The sequence below is a fragment of the Lactuca saligna genome, chromosome 7 (genome assembly GCF_052625555.1).
Source record: "Lactuca saligna cultivar CGN05327 chromosome 7, ASM5262555v1, whole genome shotgun sequence".
In the NCBI taxonomy this organism is placed as follows: Eukaryota; Viridiplantae; Streptophyta; class Magnoliopsida; order Asterales; family Asteraceae; genus Lactuca; species Lactuca saligna.
Genome location: NC_136423.1, coordinates 120,017,041 through 120,034,458, shown reverse-complemented (window position 1 = coordinate 120,034,458; position 17,418 = coordinate 120,017,041). Strand labels below are relative to the sequence as shown.

The window sequence follows — 17,418 nt, the reverse complement described above, 5'->3', positions numbered from 1 at the left end:
CCGGAGGGATGTAATTTTCATTGGCCCCTCCTCTAATCCCCCAACGCCAATGAAAATTACATCCCTCCGGATCCCATTATTCACTTACTCGAGCATCTTGATTATAGGCCAAAACAAAGAGCCTCCCGAATCGCTCCTTAAGAGGAATATCCAAGCACCAAACATCCTTCTAGAACCTCGTTTGAGTCTCATCCCCCCACCACTCTATACATGTAATTAGAAGGAATACAACCATTCTCATGGAGGTGATTAGTGGATCCTACAATCTTTTGCTAAACACCCCCTCCAATTCCTATTCCCGAATCGTCTGCAAAACCACCACCTTTCCCCATGACAAAATTTGACAATTTAAACCCGAAGAGCTCAATTGTCATTAAGAAACCGCCACTTCCATTTATAAAGAAGACCGAGGTTAAAAACATCCAAACTACCAACCTCAAGACCTACAAGTTTCTTATTTAAAAAAGTAAAAATTTACTATAGGGGTTTATAGTTTCATGGGATAATGACTTAGGAGTGTAATAACATTTCCCGTTTGTCCATATTAGGTTCCCAACGTATTTTTTGTGTATATTACACCATTAAGGATGTTATAACCGTTTATAAATAATCCTTTTACCGGCTTCTTCCTGTTAAAAGTACTATTTATAAATGGTTATAATAACCTTAATGATGTAATACGCACAAAAAATACGTTAGGAACCTAAAATGGACAAACAGGAAACGTTATTACCCTCCTAAGTTATTATCCCAACACAAAATTTAGGGGTGAGTATAAAAACCGAAAAACCGAACCATAACCGCTAAAACCGTTAAAACCGAACCATTTTTAAAACCGCTTGATTTGGTTATTATTTTTGATAACCGATATCTAGTGGTTCGGTTTTGGTTTTTATATGGTAATCAACCCTATATTAACCGAACCGCTTATATATATATATATATATATATATATATATATATATATATATATATATATATATATATATATATATATATATATTAATAATAAATAGATTCCCTAGCAAATCTCAAAATCCAGCATCTAATCGTCCATAAATATTGAATATACCAAAGCCCAAATAAAATACAACCCTTTGATTATTGACAATACCAGCAACATTCTACCCTTCTCGTTTTCTCCCTTCTTCTTCTTCTTCAATCTTCATTGTCAGAAGTCCACTTGCAATCTTGCATATTAGAATATATAAAAGTCTCTTTTTCATTCCCTTCATATTCACTATTCAGGTATTTTTAATATCCTTCTGCTATTTTTTTTTTTGTGTTTTACTGTACTTTATGTCTTCATTTGTTCCATGTTTGTTTTTGAAGTTTGCTTTAGTGAGTTTAAATTCAAATCCCACTATTACGTGACCTCTTAGAATGCTAAACCCATATCCACAAATTCTAATGTGGATATACTTTCTGGAAATATTTAAAGTGCATCTAAAGTGCATTAAAAAACCAAAATACGAGTGGGATTGGAAATAAATAGTTTTTAATGCAAGCCTAAAATATTTAAGTTCATTCACCCATTATGTTGATGTCATATTATCACTAATTCATTACGAATATATTTTTAGAAAATTTTATATGGAAGAAGCCACAAAAAACCAAAATACGAGTTTAAGGGATGAATTGGATCCGGTCATTGATGTTACAAATGAAAGCAATGAACCGGAAAATGATATGAACAATGTAGATGAACACGCCAAAAATACAGGTGGTCGGTCAAAGAGATCCTTCGTCTGGGATCACTTTAAGAAAGTTGAGGGTCGTAATGGTAAAGTTAAATGTGACTATTGTCCACTTATAATGGCTGGTGGTTCAAAAGAAAATGGTACGAGTGCTATGTCGTATCACTTGAAGAATGTATGTAGACAGTCTCCACTTTACAAGAAAGAAGGAATGAAGAAACAAGCTACATTAAACTTCAAGCCAACAACAAAGGGGCAATCCGGGGGTACTTTGGCTTCTCATCACTTCAATCAAGAAAAGGCTAGGAAATTCCTAGCAAGAATGTGTATTAAAGATATTAGGCCATTTAATATAGTTCATGATGAGGGGTTTAGGGAATTTGTTTGGGAAATTAATCCCATGTTCAAAATTCCATCTAGGTGGACCGTTGCAAATGATTGTTTATCAATACATGAAGAAGAGCAAAAGAAGCTTTAAAAAATTCTAAAAAATCAAACTGTTTCTCTTACCACCGACACATGGACATCGGTTCAAAATTTTAATTACATGTGTCTTACAACTCATTGGGGTTTGTCAAATACCCAACCATAAGGGTGTGACGATAGGAAAGTATGTTTATCGTTGCTTACAAGAATGGGGCATAGATCGAGTTTTTACAATAACCGTTGATAATGCTTCATCTAACGATGGAGCAATTAAATATTTAAGATCTATGTTAAAGGGATCTCGGTCTATATTAGATTGCAAATATTTGCACTTAAGATGTTGTGCCCATATCATCAACCTTGTGGTGAGAGATGGCTTAGATGAGCAATTTAGTACAATTACTAAGATTAGAAATGCGGTTAAGTATGTGAGATCATCTCCTTCAAGGTATGACAACTTTAAAGAGTGTATTGAGTATGAAAAGATTGATTACAAAAGCAAACCATGTCTTGATGTAGAGCCTCGATGAAATTCCATATTCTTAATGTTGGAAACGGTAGAGAAGTATTCAAAGGCATTTAATAGGTATTTTATATTATTGTTTTACTATACATTCTTATTACGATATGTTATTGTTTGTTACTTTGGTGTTTATAGGCTTCAAGAGATTGATATCAATTATAGTAGTTACTTCTATAACAAAGGCGAAGATGATGATGGTGAGAAGATTAGTACTAGAAAGAGAAAGAACTCAAAGAAGAATGATCGAGTTTTGGGAACTCCCGAAGACGAGGACTGGGAAAAAGCTAGGTATGAATTTTATTGTTTTCATTAAATTATGCTAATATGTATATATAATAATAGCCTGCTTATGTTAATTTGTTTTTCAATAGGAATTTTATGGATTTCTTACAAATTTTTTACAATGTTACAAAAAAAGTGTCCGTTAATAAATATGTAACATCAAATTTGTTTGTTGGGGAGCTAGTCACGATGCATGCGGCCATATCAAATATGTGTTTAAACAAAGATGAAAAAAAGAGAGGTATGGCGTTGTCGATGAAAGCGAAATATGATAAATATTGGGACAACTTGGATAACATGAATTTATTGTTGCATATTGCATTAGTTTTAGATCGTCGAAACAAGATGTTTTTTCTTGATTATTGTTTGGGGTTGATTTATGGTACCAATTCTGGAAAAAGCAATGAAGTAAATCAGCGAGTGCTAGAAGCTTTAAAGGAGTTATTTATTCAATACAAGAAAATGACGGATAAATAAAATGAGAAAAAGACAATTGGTTCTTCAACAACTACAACTGCATCCTTTAGTAGTTTTGTAGATCTAGATTTGGATGATGGTTATGCTAAATATTTGGAAAATCGTGGAAAAAGTATTAATAATATTGAATTGGATATATATTTGGCTGATACAACGGAAAAGAAAATGAAGGGAGATAATTTTGATGTACTAAGTTGGTGGAATCGCAATTCGGGCAAGTACCATATACTTTCTCAAATTGCAAAAGATGTTGTAGGAATGCCAATTTCAACCGTTGTTAGTGAGTCGACATTTAGTATCGGTGGTAGGGTTATTGACAAATTTAGAAGTTCTCTTACACCAAAGACCGCCGAAGTGTTGATATGCACACAAGATTGGCTACGTTCTACACCATCAGATTTGCAAGAGACAACTATTCATGGACTACAACTACAAGAACTAATGGTGAATTTGGAGAAACTAGAAATTGGTAACCACTAACATTTTCCTCGTTTAATTAGTTATATTTTGTAATCTTTTTCCATATAAATTTTAACAAGTTGTGAAATACTGTTTATTGTAGATTACTTTTCAAAGAGAGCAAAATCATGTAATGATTCGTTCATGGATGAGGATTGAAGATTCAAGATTGAAGGATTTTTTTTTTTTTTTTTTTTGCATAACTAGAAATTAGTACAATGATATTTTTCTCTTGACATTTGGGTCACCTTGAGTAGTAAATGGTTTTTAACTTTAGTAGTAAATGATTAAATGACTATTGGCTTTGCATTTATAGTTGACATTTCATATTTTTTTTTTTCTTAATTTTAGTAGTAAACGTATTTCTTGTTTTTAGTAGTTGATATTCTTGAGAAAATTAGTAAAACAACCAATTTTCTAAGCAATGTAATTTTTGTTTGCTTATATTTTAAGGCAATGAATTTTACTTTTCTTTGAAATAAATTTACTTTTTATAACCTTTTTAGTTAACCGAAATTAACCGATAACCACACTTGAATTAACCACTTAACCATTAACCATAACCGATTTTAACCACCTAATAATGGATAACAAAATATATTAATCGAATAATTTTGTTATGGTTCGATTTTTGCTATTAGCCGCTGCTCCATACACACTCCTAACAAAATTAATTAATTATCCGATACGCTTATAATAAATATATCCAAAATGAAAGCGTAATCGGATAGTGTAAAATTTGAAATCCTAGGTTCAAAAAATCAAAAGGAAACATAAAAAGTTGAAATTCAAAAAAACTGGAAAGTAAGAAAGCAAAAAAGTCTCCGTTGGGTGTTTTCAGTCTCCCAGGAGTCTGACAAAAGCTTCCCCCCTTCTCTCTTCTCACTTTCTCACTGTAACCCACGTGATCGCCGTACTATTCCACAAACACAAGTCTTAATCACCCCTTTCATTCAAACAAACAGGTTGTTCTTCCCTCGAACATTTTTCTAAAATCCCCAAACTTGGAGGTTTTGTTACATCCGAATCTGCTTTTCCTCCGGGTGAAGGTAGAATTTCACACTTTTTTCCTTATTCTGCACTAATTACTGTTCTGGGTTTTCTCGAAAAAGTGTTGATTTTTCTTGTTGTTGTACGATATTAGTCTCCTGTTCTCCGGGTTTGTGAAGTTTGTGCTTCTGGGTTGTTTTTACTTCAGTATTGTAGGTGCATTCTTCTGATTTTGCTTTTTTGTTCGATTGTTGCATTTTTTTTTCGTTGTACTTAGTTCTGATAAGAATAGAGTTCGCAAGTTAAAATGTCATCCATGGTGTTGTTATACATTGTTGATGTCGGTGAATTTTGAGTGGCGGATTCGTTGATTTTGTGGGTATTTCTTAAATTAGGGTTATAAAGAAGTCAATTGCTACAATTTTAACCTGCTTCCGATCAATTTCTGTAGGAGAATGGGCGTGATTTCACGAAAGTTATTCCCAGCATGTGTAAACATGTGTGTCTGCTGTCCTGCTCTCAGATCACGTTCTAGGCAACCTGTGAAGAGATACAAGAAACTACTTGCAGAAATCTTCCCCAAATCACCTGTTAGTATACACATACGTGTTTACATTTGGAAAATTTTGATGCTTAAAAGACATATAAATCCTGGTTTTATGAATGAAACTCTTACTTTTCTGCAGGATGGCTCTCCAAACGAGAGGAAAATTGCAAAATTGTGTGAATATGCTGCTAAAAACCCTTTTCGTATCCCCAAAGTTAGTGACCACATTCTTTTTGTATAATCTTAATTAAGTTAATGAAATGAAATTATCATTAAAGACTTTTTGTTTCATTTAGATTGCAAAATATCTTGAAGAAAGATGCTACAAGGAGTTGCGATTAGATCATGTTCATCTGGTTAATGTTATAACAGAGGTGTATAGTAAGTTGATTTGCATGTGCAAAGAACAAATGTAAGATGTTTCTTTTTGTTTTTGTGAATTAACTTTGTGTCATACCTTTTCTTAACTTAATACAAAAAGAACCCCAACTTTTTAGTTTTTACTAACTTGCCCTTGTTTTTCAGGGCGTATTTTGCTGTCAACCTGCTGAATGTTTCTATTGAACTTTTGGATGATTCTAAACGAGATTCAGTTCAGATAACTGGATGCCAAACCCTAACTCGATTTATATATAGTCAGGTGAATATTCAATATTCATTTCATATTTTCTATCACACATTGCAGAAAGACACGTTCCAATTCCAATTCCTTTGACAGATTCCGATTCCAATTCCTTATATTTTGCTACTTCTGTATGTTCTCTTATTCTAGACATGATTTTCAACAGGTGGATGGAACTTACACATATAATCTTGAACATTTAGTTCAAAAAGTTTGTATGTTAGCTCATAAACCCGAGGAAGAAGATGACAAAAAGGGATTGAGAGCAGCAAGCTTGCAATGTCTTTCAGCCATGGTAAGTGATATTCAAACTTAAATATATGTTTTACAATTTTTTTCTCAAAGCAGTACGTTTGTTTTCTTCTGGTTTTGATGATATGTTATTTATTTTTTTCATGCAGATTTGGTTTATGACAGAGTTCTCACATATATTTGGTGATTTTGATGAGGTTTGTCTATTTCTACTTCTTTTTTTATTTAATTATCATAATGATGACATTTACTGATTCGAAATTGCAGATTGTACATGCGGCTTTAGGTAACTACGAGCCAAATACAAACAATGAACAAGATGATGATGGAGAGGAAGCGCATCATAATTGGGTGAATGAAGTGGTTAGATGTGAAGGAAGGGGGATTCCTATCGACACTGATTCTAGCTACACTTCTCTCAAACCACGCCCTGAAAAGAAAGATCCTTCCCTTTTAACTAGGTCATTTTCTATCCCTTTCTAAGATGAATGTCTGCAAAAGACGTAATTGCTCTCATCCTCATCATCGACAAAACCCTAGAAAGCTAAATAACATGTGTGAATCGATTTTTGTTTCTTTGAATGTGGTTATAGAGAAGAGGCGGAGACACCTAAAGTATGGGCTCAAATTTGCATTCAAAGGATGGTGGAACTCGCTAAAGAAAGTACAACAATGCGTAGAATATTGGATCCGATGTTTGTATATTTTGATACTAACAGACACTGGGTCCATCCACGTGGGTTAGGGTTGATTGTTTTATCTGATATGGCCTACTTTGTAGAGAGCCCAGGTACTTATACAGTTATACGTTTTTTTTTTTGGGAAGGGGTTAATGCAAAACATGGCGACGTGATTGTTTAGCAATTTGTTTGTGTTTGTTTCAGAAAACAAGCAGTTGATATTGGCTTCGATTGTTCACCATTTGGATCACAAAAACATTTCACATGATCCAGAATTGAAATCATACGTTATCCAGACTGCTTCTGCTTTGGCTCGCCAAGTTAGGTCTGAAGTTGCACTCAAAGATATTGGATATGTCACTGATCTCTGCAGACATTTGAGGAAGAGTCTTCAAGCAACTGTTGAATCTGTTGGTGAACATGAGTTTAACTTGAATGTGTTACTTCAATCATCCATAGAAGATTGTTTATTTGAAATTGGCAAAGGGGTATGCATGAGTATTGACTATTTTCCAAAACGATTAAACTTTCTCTGTAGAAATCTGACTTAAACTTGTGTTATGCTCTTTCTAGATTCCTGATGCACGCCAACTGTTTGATGTAATGTCAACAACACTTGAGAAACTAGCACCTAGTAGTATTGTTGCTAGGGCAACTACTGGATCAATGATCATTCTTGCTCACATGATTGTTGTAGCATCTGTTTCCTCAAATTCACAACAGGTGAGCATAATCATCAAACTTTTTATTTTTTCAAAATTAAAGTTTACTTTTTCTAAAATCTCTCTTATACCAGGTGTTCCCTGAGGATCTTCTACTTCAACTTTTGAAACTAATGTTGCATCAAGATGTTGAAATACGTTTGAGTGGACACCAAATCTTTTCTGTTCTTCTCATTCCAAATTCCAACCATTTGAGGCGTGATACTGATGCTTCTTCTACTTCTAATCAAACAAGAAGATGGAGTTCTGATACTGCATCTGTGTTTGCCTCTGTTACATCTTTACTCGATAAGCTTCGTGGAGAAAAAAATGGAAAAGAAATTGTTTGTATTCAAGATGGAGATAACAACAACACTGAGGCAGAAAGAAAGCATCCTGGGTGGGCCCACAAGAAATCCCCAAACTTTCAGAAATTATCTTCCATCACTGCTGGAGAAATCACATTGTCTGATGCAGTAAGTTTCAATCTTCCATTTACAAATTTGCCCTAATCTTCATGGATCCCTTTAAAATTTTAAAATTTTCTTTGACAGGAATCATCTGTTATGAAGTTTAGTGAGGATCAAATAACTCAATTATTGTCTGCTTTCTGGATTCAAGCCAATCTTCCTGATAACACTCTTCAAAATATTGAAGCTTTAGCTTATTCCTTCTGCTTAACACTTATTTCTTTGCGACTTAAGGTGAGACTATATAAATATAAATCTTATCAACATACATATACACCTTAAAATTTAAATCTCTGTTTTTATATTTTATTGCAGAATCCCAATGACAATCTTGTGGTTAGGATCTTCCAACTTCCCTTGTCACTTTGGAAGATATCATTTGATCATGGTAATGGTATGTGAAAAAGTGGAGATTTTTTGAGAGTTCTAGATTTGGAGAAATTAAAAATATTATGGAAATTAATTTCTTTTTTGATATTGGTCAGGAATGTTGTGTCCAGCTCACCAAAGATCACTTTTTACATTATCAACAGCAATGCTGATGTTTGCAGCCAAGATGTATCAAATTCCTGATGTTACTGATGTACTCAAGCCAATGCTTAAATCTGATGTAAGTTTACACTTTTAAGACCTTTTATTTATTTATTTATTATTATTGCTTAAATCTCATCTGTGCAAAAGACATAAATGCCCTCCTCATTCTCATCATCTAAAATTGCTTTCATTTTAGGTTGATAACTTCTTGGGTATCAGTGATGATTTTCAAGTTTTTATAAAGCCTCAGGCAGATATAAAAAGCTATTCTTCAGACCACGATAATCAACTGGCTGCTGCTCTGCTTGCTGATTTGCAAATCAAGATGTTTAAATCTAGTGACATGATCATCGATATTTTAGTCCACAAATTATCCACCATAACTGAGGTATACACTTCTACTTACTAATTTTTATCCCATCCAAAAAGTCGGAAAAGACATAAATACCCTTCTCTTCCTCATCATTGACAATATCCTAGAAAAAAGGTGAACGAAAGATGAAAGCAGACAAACTCATTGTTCTATTTTTGATGAACCGAGGATTGATTTTTTGTTTTTTGTTTTTTGTTTTTTTATGTAATATAATAAATAAAAGATGGAAGCAGAAGAAGTACGTATTCAGTTGTTGGAAACTTTCATTCCGGATGATGCCATATTTGGTCAAGAATCAATGCTTCATTTATCTCACTCTCATAGAGTCGCACATTCAAAAGAATCCCTTTCTTTTGACACGGTATCTTCTTCTTCTATATATGTTACATATTCATTCTTGTCCCATATTTTTATATATCTGCTAACAATTACATTTTTTTATTTAGGATTTTCCCACAAATTCATTGGTTGAAGATGATGCAAGCAGCGAATCATCTGTTTCAGATCTCTCTCGCTTCATATCCAAATCTCCTACACCAAGCTCCATGTCTCATGTCATTAGCATCCGACAGCTTCTTGAATCAGTAATTAATTTAATATACTAATATAATTATATAAAAATTACAATTTTTTGTGGAAAGATTTAAAGATTTTTTTTTTTTTTTGGATGATAGGCATTAGAAGCAGCTGGACAAGTGGCTGGGGCATCTGTGTCAACCTCTCCCCTACCATTCAGCACCATGGCTGGACAGTGTGAAGCCCTAGGCACTGATTCAAGGAAAAAGCTCTCCACTTGGCTCTCTCATGCAAACACTGATGCAACAAAACCTTCACTCGATGCTATCAAGGTCATTCTTACTTCTTATTATGGCTAAACATAAATGAAACTACATTGCTGATCATATGAGTTGTTTGTTAATGTAGATTTTGGGTGAAGATGAGTCACTTTGTAGAGGAATGAATGGGCTGAGGCTACCTCCTGCTAGCCCATTTGATAACTTTTTAAAAGCTGCTAGATATGGTTAGAACTGTTGTTAATACCTGTTTGTACTAATTCATGTGGATCAAATGTAAGAATTAACTTGATTTGTTATACCCTTTTAGGATTTGTTTGTATGTAATCGTGTTGAGTATTGTTTGATGTCGTTAAGGTTGTAATGAACATGTAATGTTAGCTACTTGGGCTCATATGAGGTTTGACTCTGAATATGTGATCCCTTTTTCCTTAAGTCTGTTATGCTTGTAGTGTAGATACAATTGAGGTCTTTTTTGTGCATGTTTTAGAACCAATATTTGTTATGGGATATGATCTAAAATTGTATGTAAAATAGAGATTACTTATACATCTTTGGAAGTTTAATAGTTTTGGAGATTGAGATCGATGCTCAACCTTAGTGACTAATTATCATTGCTAACAATTTTTATAATTTTAACATATATTTTTAATAATCTTAGCTATTTTTATATGAACTTATGTAGTGTTAGGGGTTGGACATTAGGGGTTGGATCCATGGACCGGACCTGGACCATTTTTTGGATCCCGGGACGCTTCTTGGTTCTAGGAGCTGATTAAAACCGGTTTGGCTCTGCCGGTCCGGTGTGTAATTTAGAGTTTGTATATAAGTTTAGATTATAATTTTGTTGTTTTTGGTGTTATATTCAATGAGTTACATTTCTTCAAAGTTGGGATATTAAAGTTGAAATATTTCAGTTTTTTAACTATTATTTTAAACTTTTGTTGTAACACCCTAAAAATACGAGTCAAAAATTTCATTTTTGAAAACATATTTTTAACAAAACTGTAACAGCTCGAAATTTCCAGGTATTTATTATTGGTTTATTTTTGGAAAGTTGTAGGTGGACTCGGCGAGTTGGAGTTCAAACTCGTCGAGTAGGATCGCGGTATTGGGCACGGGTTCGCGTCCGGACTCGGCGAGTCCACGCTGTGTGATGAACCCTTAATTCCCGGGGTTTGAGACCTATTTAAAGGGCCTTATGGCCGTCATTTGTGCTCACCAACCCATAGAGAGAAACCCTTGAGTGCTTGAACGTTTTGAGAGAGAAAGGAAGCATTTCTTGACCTTTGTGTGTTATTTAGCAAAGAAGAAGGAGGTTCTAGCCAAGAGGAAGCAAAAGAGGTTGCTATACTGTGGATTTGAAGCTTAGATCATCGAACTAGAGGTATGATTTCGGCTCATCTTCTGTTTTGTGAAGTATAATGGGATTTAGGGTTTCTTATGGTCTTTATTGGGTTGATTTGATGCCAAATAGTTCCTTTCTAATGTTGAGGCTTTGGATCTGGATCCATAGAGGTCTAGAAAGCCTCACTCATCAAGCTTTATGAAGAGCAATGGAGATTATGACCTTGAGTTGTGGTATTTGGGACAAAATCATCATATATGGTCATATAGATGTTGTATGCACATCAAGATAGTGACTTTACGTGCTAAATAAGCTTGGAAGGACTGGATCTATGAGTTAATGGACCGGATCTGACCTTATGAGCAAGTTTGAGTCATTGCATGGCATGGACTCGCCGAGTCCGAAAAACAGGCGAGTAGCATGAATATTGCCCAGACCACACAGCGAGTGGTCTTGCCGAGTTGAGGGTTTGACTCAGTGAGTCAGGGAGAGTCGGAGTGGGTTGACAGGTGAACTGAATCAAGCTGGACTCGCCGAGTTGTTCTTGAGACTCGGCGAGTTGAGTCGTGGTGGCCCCACAACTCATGCCAGGTGGAACTCGTCGAGTTAGGAGAATACTCGATGTGTCAAGAGAGGATCCCAGGGAAATCAGTGTATGCACTTAGACTCGCCGAGTCGTTATAGTGCACTCGCCGAGTCCGGTCAAAGTTGACCGTTGACCATTGACCAGTGTTGACATAAGTTGACTTGTTAAGGGGTAGTCAACCTTAGTTGGGAAAGTGTTAATTAGAGATGTATTGTGTTATAGGAGGACTATAGCTCGGGAGATCGAGCACTAGTGATTTCAGGATTTACGAATTACCGAGACACGCGAGGTGAGTCTTCTCACTATACTTTACGTTGAGTAGGTAACCAGAGTTATGTGACAGAGTGTTTGTATGCTATGTATGTTATGTGTTATGCTGCATTATTTCTATGTGATTTATGCTGTGCACGTGTTTACAGAGTTAGAACCTCAGGGTTCACAGAGTTGGGTGCACGGACCCATAGAGTTATGGCCTCGAGTGGCTAATATGTGTTATATGTGGTATTTTGGGGAACCCACTAAGCTTTGTGCTTACAGTGTTTGATGTTATTTGTTTCAGGTACTAGTGACGATCGCGGGAAGACGTCGGCTTGATCAGTACACACGCATGGGATTTATGATTTTGAGATCTTGGGATTTTGTATTACTTGGATTGAATGATTAACTATGGTTGTTTTCTGAATATTAAATGAATTATGTTTTATTTAAATTTGAAAAAAAATTGTTTCGAAATTTACGGTGTTACAAAAACATTCGAATTAAAACATTTACTGATCATAGTATTTTAATAAGATATCGCATGTCTGGAAAACATTTCAATAAACATAAAAATGTCAGAGTACAAATCCCCAGGAAGTTCTCATGATGCGGAATACGAAGCATGTGTGTGATGGGTCGCTACCGCGCCAGCTCCTTCCCCTTCGAAGAAGAGGTACCTCAAAACCAAAACTGAAAACTGTAAGCATGAAGCTTAGTGAGTTCCCCCATCATACCGCATACCATACAATCACATATCATACATATTACCAGGCATTTCTAGGGTGCCCGACCTACCCGGTACGGCCATTCTGGGGTGCCGACCTACCATTGTTAAGCCATTCTGGGGTGCTGACTACCCATGTCAAGCTGTTCTGGGGTGCTGACTACCCTTCGGTCCTGACGATCGAACCTCAGGGACTATTTCACCCCTACTGCTACTATCACATATATCATAACATAACATATTATCAGACATATCTGGGGTGCCTGAACTACCCTTCAGTCCTAGCAACCGAACTCGGGGATTGGTCCCCTCCTACTACCTCTATCGCATATAACATAACAAGCCAGCATGCAAACATATAATCACATACTGTCAGACGTATCTGGGGTGTCTGACTACCCTTCGGTCTTAACAACCGAACTCTACTACTATCACATATAACATATCATTTTAACATATAACATATCAGGTAGTAGCAAACCTAGATGATATCACAAAGACAATCATCTATCATACATCTCCTACTGGTGGGCCGACATTGTGGCCTTAGACCCACCGCTACTGGAAGGTAACTCACCTAGTAGTAGCTGCTGATCTGTGTGGGAATAGTCTATCTGCTGCTGTTGCTGCTCTGGAAATCCTCCGGCTGTAATTCCCACCAAACACTTAGTCAAATACTACTAACCGCCCTCAGGGTAAATTGCACATTTACCCTTAACAAGTCATGAGTTAAGTCATAGTCAACTGCCAGTTGACCAGACTCGCCGAGTTGGCTTGTCGACTCGCCGAGTCCCTTTCTCTATACCCAAGTCTTAATAGTCCTGCATCCTACTCGACGAGTTGTATGAACAACTCGCCGAGTTCGCCTTCATCCGAAGAACACTCTACGCTGTGACTCGCCGAGTTGTATGAACAACTCGTCGAGTTTGTTCTTGATCTAAGAAGATTGTCTTGAACTCGCCGAGTCAGGGCATTGACTCGCCGAGTTCCTTCATGGATGAGTTCGACTTCCAACTCATCGAGTCCACCCCGGACTCACTTCACTACTCGCCATAACGAAAAAGGGGAAAACTCGGGGACTCGCGTCTCGACTCGCCGAGTCTGATGAACGACTCGCTGAGTCGTTACCATGCAATTACTATATGGTCGATTCTGCTCGAATCCAGCTCATGCCATACATAGATCCATGATCCTGGGGCTTGATTTACGCGTAAAGTTTCCAACTTTACGTGTAAATAGGCAACCATGAGGGTTTTAGGGTCCAAAATTCATCAAAAGGGTAGATCTAGGGCTTTCATGTAATATGGTTCCAAAAAGACAGTAGATCTGAGCTCCTGGAGCTCAACTATGCCTAGATCTAAAGGTTAATCAGCTTATTACGAACCCTCAAACCTACCCAAGCTTGGAAATGGTTCAAGAAGGACTTTAATGGAGCTATAAGGGACAATAAGGATGAAGACAAGGGGGAAAACAAGTTATACCTTAGGGAATACACTGAGATAGCTCAAAGATGCTTGACCTCCTCTTCTTCTTCTTCTTCTTGATCTACTCTTCTTCCCACTCCAAAACTTCAAGAGGACACACCAAATGCTTCAAACTCACAAGGAAACAAAGCTTGGACGAGATATAGGGCTCTGAGGGTGAATGGGGGCGAGCTTGGGTCGCACAAGCTAGCTTAAATAGGGGGGGGGGGCAAACCCTTAGAATTAGGGTTTCATTAAACAGCGATGACTCGCCGAGTCCAGGATATGGACTCGCCGAGTCGCCAACTTAAGCGTGCCCCCGGACCGCGTCCCTACTCGGCAAGTCGGACCTACAACTCGCCGAGTCCAAGGCTAAAATGACAATTACTTAAATAAATTTTACGTACCAGGAACCAGGTGCTACAAATCTCCCCCAGTTATTTTAGACTTCGTCCTCGAAGTCTGCTGCTCGATCCTGAAACAGCTCTGGGTAATGCTCCATCATTTCTTCCACCGGCTCCCAAGTCCACTCGGACCCCTTTCGGTGCTGCCACTGCACCTTCACTAACTCCATCCTCTTGTTCCTCAGATCCTTCGACTTCCGGTCGAGGATTGCGATTGGGTGCTCAATGTAATTCAGGCTGTCATCAACTTGTATATCCTCTAATGGTACCACCGCTGAATCATCCACGAGACACTTCCGCAACTGGGAGACATGGAAGGTGCTGTGGATCTGGCTGAGCTCGGCTGGCAGATCCAGCCTATATGCCACCTTTCCCACCTGGGCTACAACCCTGAACGGACCAATGAATCTCGACCCCAACTTGCCTCGCTTCTTGAATCGGATGACGCCTTTCCAAGGCGACACCTTCAGGAGAACCATATTCCCGACCTGGAACTCCAGGTCTGATTGACGCTTGTCGGCGTAACTTTTCTGCCGACTATGCGCAGTCTGCAGCCTGCCCCAAACTTGCTAAATCCTCTCGGTAGTCCTAAGCACCACTTCGGTGCTCCCCATAACTCTCTGACCAACCTCTCCCCAACATATTGGGGGTCCTGCACCTCCGTCCGTACAACATCTCGAATGGAGGGCGGTCGATACTCGCGTGGTAGCTGTTGTTGTACGAGAACTCAGCCAAGGGAAGATAAGTATCCCAGCTACCACTGAAGTCTAACACGCACGCCCGCAACATATCCTCCAGAGTCTGGATGGTCCACTCGCTCTGACCATCTGTCTGTGGGTGAAAGGCGGTGCTAAAATGCAAACGAGTACCCAGCTCGTCATGAAACCTCTTCCAAAACCTGGAAGTAAAACGCACATCCCTGTCTGAGATAACAGATAGTGGCACCCCGTGCCGCGCCACAATCTCCATGATATAGATGTCGGCCAATTTCTCGGCCGAAATGCTTTCCTGAATCGGAATAAAATGAGCACTCTTGGTCAATCGATCTACGATAACCCAAATCGAATCTACTCCACGCGCGGTCCTGGGAAGCTTCGTGATAAAATCCATCGTGATATCTTCCCATTTCCACAACGGGATGTCCATGGTGGTTGTCGAGGCCAACTGTAACATACACGTTTTAAAAATCGTGTTTTGTAATGAATAAAATTGTGAAATATTATGTAAAATTGAGTGTTGAGTTCTAACAGATGGTTTTTACTAGAAATGAAGTAAAACTATGTTTAGAACACTCAGAAAATATTGGAAGTCTTATGAGATTCCAATTAAAAGCCAAATAGCGAAAATATGAAATTTTAAATAAGTAAAATTTTATTATTTGATGTTGTAGAGAATCTCGTTAGAAAATTGTAGGAGAAAACCTCGTCAAAATCCGAGTTATAACGAAGAAGTTATGACCAACCGAAGATCCGCAACAAAACCGGCACGGCGCCGAATGACGTAAAAAGTGAGTTTTTGATAAACTACTTTTTAGCCTTAGTAATCTAAATTAAAGTCGTAGTATTCGTTAAACCGAGAAATTCGATAAAAAGAAGGCCAAAATCTGACTTCGTATGAGGAAGTTATGATTTTTCGAAGTTTCAACTTAGCAGTAGACAACTAAAAACTCGAATTTTAGATCGAGCGATATTTTACCGATACATCCTAAACGAGAATCGAAGGTCTCGTCATATGTAGTACAACGGTAAAAAGTCTGACGAAAACGGATGTCAGATGAAGAAGTTATGAATTTTTAACGGATTTTCCTGTCCCGGTCTGTTAAAAATAATAATATTAAAATTAAAGTCAAAATTAGCCGACGAAGTCTAAACGAAAGTTGTAGATCATGATTTTAGCTACACGTGCATATAAAGAACATCAAAAACGAAGCTCGTATGCGAAAGTTATGGATTTTAGAAGTTCGGGGCTCGAAAATCGGAAACTTTCGCATGAATAGTAACCGGCCACGTCACCTCGCACGAAGTAGGTGCGTCACCGGAGACGTGGCCAGGACCGAACTACTTCGTTTCCTGCTTCCGGAAGTCCGACGCGTGCCGCTCAGCCATTCGACCGAAGTGCGAACCAATAGGCTTCCGACTCGCCTCGCCCTCGTGTACGAGTCTCGCACCTCCACGTCGCGCCTACCAGCTTCGCAGCCGAGCCTCGCATCCGAGCCTCCTTCTCACGTCACCTGCTTCGCTCTGCCGCTGCCACCGAGCTTCGCTTCTTAAGCCGACATCCGAACCCCAACCCTATATAAAGGAGCCTGCGAACCTTTCCGACTAACTTTGAAAATTTGACACTTTTAGCCCCTCTTTCCATATTTTCTTCATATTAACTTTTCGCGAAGCCCCGAAATCAATTTTAGCACTCGAAACACGTCCCGAGACCCCCGAGAAGCCCGAAAATTTTATCTTTTCGGTTTTGAATCCCTACCTTCGCAGAGCCCGGTTTTCAAACAAACTCTTGGTTTTCAACATGGAAAGGCATATTTAAAGCCGAAGTGCTATCCAAATTACTATTTTAACCCCCAGTTACCTTAAGGCGAGTTCAATATATAGGAACAATTGTATGTTATGTGTTATATGTGCTATGTGCTTTTCAGTATTATCATTCTGAGTTATTTTCTCGTGTTATTCGCTATGTTAATAGCAATTGTAATACCTTTGACCATGTGATCAGTCAAAGGACTTAGATTCACATTGGTACTGGTACGTAGCCTTTGGCCATGTAGAGCATGTCTCCATAAGAGAATGACTTTTATTCTAT

At 37.7% G+C, this 17,418-nt stretch overlaps 2 protein-coding genes and 1 long non-coding RNA gene across 4 annotated transcripts; all 3 read left to right on the top strand.

Annotated features, from left to right (window-relative positions):
* The first annotated feature begins 1,593 nt into the window (after positions 1-1,593).
* LOC145007188 (zinc finger BED domain-containing protein RICESLEEPER 4-like) lies at positions 1,594-2,175 on the top strand. Its single transcript, XM_078966170.1, has one exon. The coding sequence runs from the start codon at positions 1,594-1,596 to the stop codon at positions 2,173-2,175; it is 582 nt and encodes a 193-aa protein (XP_078822296.1).
* Positions 2,176-4,682: 2,507 nt separating this feature from the next.
* Positions 4,683-10,262, top strand: LOC145004652 (protein SEMI-ROLLED LEAF 2). 2 transcript variants are annotated; one of them, XM_078963616.1, is made up of 20 exons: positions 4,683-4,913; positions 5,306-5,444; positions 5,541-5,615; positions 5,698-5,813; positions 5,927-6,041; positions 6,190-6,318; positions 6,425-6,472; positions 6,543-6,736; positions 6,869-7,065; positions 7,160-7,443; positions 7,529-7,678; positions 7,752-8,132; positions 8,211-8,360; positions 8,442-8,514; positions 8,612-8,736; positions 8,857-9,048; positions 9,257-9,394; positions 9,480-9,617; positions 9,708-9,881; positions 9,958-10,262. In XM_078963616.1, exons 2-20 carry the CDS (start codon positions 5,310-5,312, stop codon positions 10,057-10,059), a joined length of 2,916 nt encoding a protein of 971 aa, XP_078819742.1. In that variant the 5' UTR covers positions 4,683-4,913; positions 5,306-5,309; the 3' UTR covers positions 10,060-10,262. The 2 variants fall into 2 exon arrangements, with proteins under 2 accessions (XP_078819742.1, XP_078819741.1); XM_078963615.1 differs by having other exon boundaries at positions 8,442-8,520.
* Positions 10,263-10,896: 634 nt separating this feature from the next.
* LOC145004017 (uncharacterized) lies at positions 10,897-12,431 on the top strand. Its single transcript, XR_013662236.1, has 3 exons — positions 10,897-11,214; positions 11,984-12,050; positions 12,321-12,431. It is a non-coding gene; the product is annotated as an uncharacterized LOC145004017 (long non-coding RNA).
* Positions 12,432-17,418: the final 4,987 nt, after the last annotated feature.

Bases quoted from the DNA above. Each gene is read 5' to 3' on its own strand.
- LOC145004652 (XM_078963615.1), top strand. From the start codon at position 5,310: ATGGGCGTGATTTCACGAAAGTTATTCCCAGCATGTGTAAACATGTGT. The intron at 6,473-6,542 runs GTTTGTCTATTT...TCGAAATTGCAG, and splicing joins TATTTGGTGATTTTGATGAG to ATTGTACATGCGGCTTTAGG. The intron at 9,395-9,479 runs GTATCTTCTTCT...TTTTTTATTTAG, and splicing joins AATCCCTTTCTTTTGACACG to GATTTTCCCACAAATTCATT.
- LOC145007188 (XM_078966170.1), top strand. From the start codon at position 1,594: ATGGAAGAAGCCACAAAAAACCAAAATACGAGTTTAAGGGATGAATTG.